This window comes from Protobothrops mucrosquamatus, unplaced genomic scaffold (assembly GCF_001527695.2).
Source record: "Protobothrops mucrosquamatus isolate PMUCROS unplaced genomic scaffold, P.Mucros_1.0 scaffold_151, whole genome shotgun sequence".
Taxonomy (NCBI): Eukaryota; Metazoa; Chordata; class Lepidosauria; order Squamata; family Viperidae; genus Protobothrops; species Protobothrops mucrosquamatus.
Window position 1 is genome coordinate 555,222 of NW_015386227.1, and position 5,999 is coordinate 561,220.

General features: G+C 40.4%; 1 protein-coding gene across 1 annotated transcript in view; it reads right to left on the minus strand.

Annotated features, from left to right (window-relative positions):
- BAZ2A (bromodomain adjacent to zinc finger domain 2A) overlaps nucleotides 1-5,797 on the minus strand; it is a 35,071-nt gene extending 29,274 nt beyond the window's left edge. The window contains exons 1-3 of the mRNA XM_015819910.1: nucleotides 5,662-5,797; nucleotides 1,933-2,475; nucleotides 1,019-1,183 (exon numbers count right to left, since the gene is read on the minus strand). Of these exons, the coding sequence (XP_015675396.1) occupies nucleotides 1,019-1,183; nucleotides 1,933-2,475; nucleotides 5,662-5,797 (844 nt within the window). The remainder of the gene's footprint in view (nucleotides 1-1,018; nucleotides 1,184-1,932; nucleotides 2,476-5,661) is intronic.
- Between the last annotated feature and the right edge of the window lie 202 nt (nucleotides 5,798-5,999).

The following is a 5,999-nucleotide window of genomic DNA, read 5'->3' on the forward strand; positions in this document are numbered from 1 at the left end:
TATATACACGACCCCTTTATTTATTTACCCACTCAAAAACACTACTAAAAACATTTCTTTTCCCCTTGTTCTCCTTTCTCCCACTGATCCCATATTACTGAAACTAAAAGCAACTATTGGAACTGGAGATCATTTAGACATAAACTGTGGGCAGAAATCAGAACTAACCATGAATCTTCTGCCTTCTAAATCTAACTAGTTGCCTCCATCATGGTATTGGTCTCTTTTGATGTTTATAATTAAATTATAAAACTGGATTTTAAATCTATATGCATCGACACAATACAAAATATAATTGAATAATAAATTCACGAAGGAGACTGTGCCTCTACTACTAGTCAGCAAAGCGTTTGCTTAAGCCTCTAGCCATGAACAGCAATAAGATGGGAAAGAGCAAAGTAACAGGGCTGCAGGGGAATTGTTTGTTTGTTGTTTTGTATATTGCTAATTAGGTCTAAATATAAGTATTTACATTTCCAAGAAATGCTGCTGCTGGAGAAGTTGCACATCAACGACAATAACAGCAAACATTGATATAGAAGCTACGTTTAGGCAAGGTAGTTTTCTTCACTGTCATTAATTATAAGACCTTAAGAAAAACATTGCCAACAAAACAGTTTTCACAAGGTACCATGTTAATTCATTTACAGAAATATTAAAGTCAACATGCATCTTAATCCAGTTTACAACGGGATAATCTTTTATGTCTCACAGCAGCCTTCTTCCTACCATTCCACATGAAATGCATGGAATACTGTGACAATTGGCAAAACATGGGATACCCAGATCTCTGCAAAAGAGCTCCTGCATTTTGAATAGCAGAGAGGGAAATTTCACCATGAATAGCTTGTATAACAAACTACATTTGCTGAAATTTTCTTATTTACTCAAGTATGTGGATGTCTTATATTTTTTCATATATTTTTTTTTCATTCTGCAAGGACATCATTTCTAAGAAACCACCAGCTCAAATTGTATAGATACAAAAATGCAAAGAAGAAAAACTTCACCCACTTACCCCTGTCTAGTGACTCAAAAGGCTCCAAAGAGTCTTCCAGAGGAGGAGGGATCCGAGAAGCATCTTCAAGGCAACTAGCTCCAGCATCAGGTTCCAAGACAGAGGCCTCTTGGCTAAGAGGCTCAACAACTGGAGAAGAACCATTGTAGCCACATATTTTCAATTCTACAGGAAATATTATTAAAAGTGTCACACTGAACTTTCTAAATTGTGATTTTAAAAATTATATTTCACTTTAGGTCTTGAGGAAGCTTTAAAAATAAGCAGAATCTCACAGCAAACACACACACGCACACCATTTTAAATTAATCAAAGAATGTTTCATGCCTTATCTCAGTAATTCTAACCCTATCGCTACATTTGCCTGGAAAAAATACTTTTATCATTATTCTACAAATGCCATTCATATCCATGGTACCTGGCAAAACAAGAAGAAAACTGGCAGGTCCCTGTCCCAAGTACAATAGTCTGCAATATAGATTTAAAAGAAGGCCATAGTCCTTGGTAAATCCAAAACCCATGTTACTAGTCAAACTTGGAAAAGCAATATATCACAGTAAAGTAATCTGACTGTTGGTAGGTAAAGAACCGAGTATTGGGAATTACTATTGTAAGATGTATTTCAAGGCCACACAGATGCCAAGGTGGATATACTACTACTGTACTGAAGTGTAGGAGGCACAGTTATTTATTTCTAGAAATTTAAAGAAACAATTAGAAGTGGCAGATACTGAAATCTTAACAGTAAGCAAGACTTGTACAGTACCTACTCTTCCAGCCTAAGTTGGAATTAATCATAAGGTATTACTGGGCTTAAGATAAGTCAAATTTCGGCATGTCCTGAAATACTATTGAATATAATTCAAGAGTAAGCATTCTGAATAAAAATTCCAAGGACCACTTGTGAGTTATACCTGGCTGTGCATTTTCCAGCTCCATACTGCCCAACAATCTGGTGCCATTTTCTGCAGCTGTAGATGGTGGTTCTTTCACAGCCTCTTCATTGCCTGGCTCATCCTGCTGTGGTGAGAAGTCCTGATTCCCTGAAGCAAGCATGGGAGAAGGCTGAGATGATGTGTAGAAGCTTGTTGGGCCATTTTGTAGGATTTCAAAGTTCTGATCATCAGGGAAAGAGTCATAGAGCTCTGCTGAGTCAAAATTTAATCCCATGGTCCCTGGGGTACCATTGGCCCAGAACTCTTGCCCACTGCTTCCCCTCAGACTGGTGTTATGTCCAGGTGAGTTCTGCCGATTGTTCTCAAGGGTACCGTTCAATGGATACTGGGAGAACAGTGGACCATCTTTGAGATTGTTGCCGTTGCCAGAGGGATACTGGGAGTAATTCCACAGATAGTCATAGGGATGATGGAGGTGAGAGTTGTTTGAGGAACGGGTCCCTGAAGTACTAGCATGAGATACAGTAGATAAGCCATTAACATTCATGTCTCCATTTAAACCTGCCATGAGGGACAGAAGAAGAAGAAAGAACAAATACTGAGAGCTAGTTTGGTCACCACCAGCCAGAGCACAGAAAAACTCAAAGAAGCAATGCAATATCGGTAGGATGGAGAGACTTGGCCCATGGAATCGCTAAGAGGCAGAATGGATAACATCATTGTTCAGTTTGGTGCAGTAGTTAAGGTGCTGGCCTAGAAGCCAGAAGATAGTGAGTTCTAGTCTTGCCTTGGGCATGAAAGCTGACTGAGCAGGACTAGACTAGGACTTGGGCCAGTCACTCTCTCTCAGCCCAACTCATCTGACAGGGTTGTTGTTATGGGGAAAACAGGAGAAGGAAGAAGTTATGTATGTTTGCCATCTTGAGTTCCTTATGAAGTAATAAAGGTGGTATTAAAAAGATCTAATAAATCAATAAAAATAAATACCAGGAATACTAAGAGAGAGATTATCTTCTTCTTTTAGGCCTGCCTTCTTTTTCAAAGTAGAACCAGCAAAATGAGATAAGACATAATAAAGCTGAATACTCTACTCCATTAATGCAAGTTAGCATCCTCTCACATTTTCTCAGCCCACATCATTTTCTGGCTATTTTCAACTCCACCCTTCAATTTCTCCCACTACCGAGTTACTTGAAGACATAAAAAAAAATGCACGGATACAATTGTATTCTCATTCTTTCTTTTTGCACTGCATTTTGAACCACATCCACATTTCATGCACTTCTGGCTCAATTCACTTTCTGCTACAGATATGCTTATCCCTGCAATGTACACCACAACAAGAAAAAAAAGTTTTCCCATGTCTGTCACACAAGGAGCAGTCAGAAAGGGTATTTTTATTCTACTTTTATCTTGCATTAAAATGTTAAGGAAGTTGTTGCTGAAAGAGAAGTATAACGTAACCAAGAATGTAGGCAAAGAGAAGAGTGATGAAGGCAAAGAGAAGTAAAAAATGATTCTAGATGAATTGGAAAGAGGAAGAATAAGCACTCAGTTTTTATGTTATGTTCTAATTTCTAAAGATTTGTCACATTCTACTGTATGTCATGGCTTTGACGATAACCATGGATGATAAAATACTTATGAAATCTCCTGCTCTATGCAGTCAAATGGTATTGTTTCAGTATGAAAAAAGCTAGAATCAAGCTGTGGTTTATGTTCTACCATTTTCCCTTAATTCATCCATAAACTGAATGGCTTCAAGGATTGTGCTGATTTTTATAGCACAAGTAGTCCTTGACTTATGATCATAATTCAGCCCAGAATCATTCATCATGGCAGACATTAAGAGGATCATCACATGACCATACCCAATTTTACAACCCTTTTTGTGGTGATTGTTAAGCAAATGCCATAGTTAAGTAAACCTGATTTCTTCAATGGGCATTTTTTGCCAGAAGCTGGAAGTGAATGCTGGAAATTAGAAAAAACAAACAAACACAAAATTGAAGTCACATGATTGTGGGACACTGCAAACAGCCACAAATGTGATCATGTGACCGTGGGTGAGGGTGCAGCCATTTGGGATTGTTTACCTTTTAGCAACAAGACAAAACAGCAGCAGCAATGTTTCCAAACTTTTCAAAATAATGTGAAGTTTAACATATGGTAAGGAAAATTACATTTGATTTAACAATTTCTATTCACAGCAAGCAGATTACCTTTAGATGTTCACTGGACAACCTATGACTTGTCAGGTCTTTGTTTCAGAGGTATTTCCTTACCTAACACTTGCACATCCTCCTCTTATCACATCACTCTAGTATCCTGACACATCTTCCACAACATGCGCCCCCACGCACACACCCTCCCCATCTCCCGCACTGCATCCTGTGCAATCTCTCACACACTTGCACAATGTCCCCAACCCGCACTGTGCTTCTTGTGAACTCCCTTGTATTCCTGCAACCCACAGGGTGCCTCCTCCCCACAGGGAGATATGCAGGGATATGGTGCGGGTCAGGAAGGATGTGCAGGGGTGCATGAGGCGCCCCACATATCAGGGAGGGCACAGGGCGTACATGGGGATGGGGTGCAGAATGGGTTAAGGTCCAGCACAAGTACAGAGAGGTTGGGGAAATTGCAAAGGTGGGGGAGACTTAACCAAGCAACCTGCGATCTTCCCTGCCAGCTTCCCGATTGCCAACACTCCCTGCAAGCTTTCCATTAAAAAAAAAAAACATTTTTCTTGTGGGAGGGGGCAGAAGTGTTGGCAATCCCAATCGAGTTTATACTTCCGGCTGGCTTCCCCACTGACTTACGAGAGAGAATGGTGGGAATAACATCATGTGACATGGCTGACTGCAACAGTGTGGCAGTGCTGAAGCAGTCCCTTCCCCAAATTTCATTCCCAGGGAAGTAATGGGTAGTTTGAGGTAGTTTGGTTCAAAAATTGTTGCCCTATGGTGCACCCATTTTGCTCAAATGAAGGTTTCAAGCAGACACAAGAGGTTTTGTGGTATATAGGTATTTTCAACGTAAACTAAAAAAAATCATATGAAGTCTAGACCAGTGGTGGCGAACCTATGGCACGGGTGCCAGAGGCGGCACTCAGAGCCCTCTCTGTGGGCACGCGCGCCGTCGCCCCAGTCCTAGGCCTTCAGCTGGGTTTTATAAAACCTTTTCGCTTTAGGCCTCCACTGCCGTGTGCAAAAAAAGAAAAAAAAAAAGGTCCAATCAGTCAATTTCAACTTCTCGCGGGAAAAAAAAGATCTTGCAAAGTTGGAATTGATTGATTGAACTTTTTAGTTCCACCCAGTCTGCTGTTACCACCACAGCCACGCCCACCCAATGGGCCACACCCACCCGGCACCTGGCGATGCATAAGTGGGTTTTGGGTTGCAGTTTGGGCACTCGGTCTCTAAAAGGTTCGCCATCACTGGTCTAGACCTTTTTCTCCCCTAATAATAAAATAGGAAAGCTCAGACTTTTTGTGCACCAACTCTACTATCTGCGTGGATGTAAGGATACACAAAATCTTTTTTATTACTGAATTATCCATCTCTATTAAGACCTTCTGAACCTCACATTTCATTGCAAAGTAATAAAAGTAATAATTCTGTACCCAGAGAACCGTACACCAAAAAGAGAAGAGCTGGTAGCATTAGTAACTGGACCATGTACAATCAAGGATCAAGTCTACTATTAATATCACCATAATGGTCAGGTCCATTGGTCCTCACTTACTTTTGCCTTGTTGGGGGAAGTTCATAGGAGACCCATTTGTGTAGACATTCTCCCCTGAGGAAGGAACAGGTTTCAGTCCTGAGGCAGCAGGTGAAGAGGGAAGGCCAGTGAAATTAAAATGATTGTTTGCTTCCATTTCTAAAACAAAAAGACATTCAAGAAAGACTTAAAGGCAATAGAAAGATGCATTCTAAGTGTGCATTAGTATACTGCCTATATCCCACCTAGTTGATGGATGGGAACAACAGTATGTTGGTTTCCACGGTAAATTAGAGATTTAAAACCTTAACTTGCATAGAATAACACAGTGGTTCTCAACCTTTTTAATGCCGCGACCC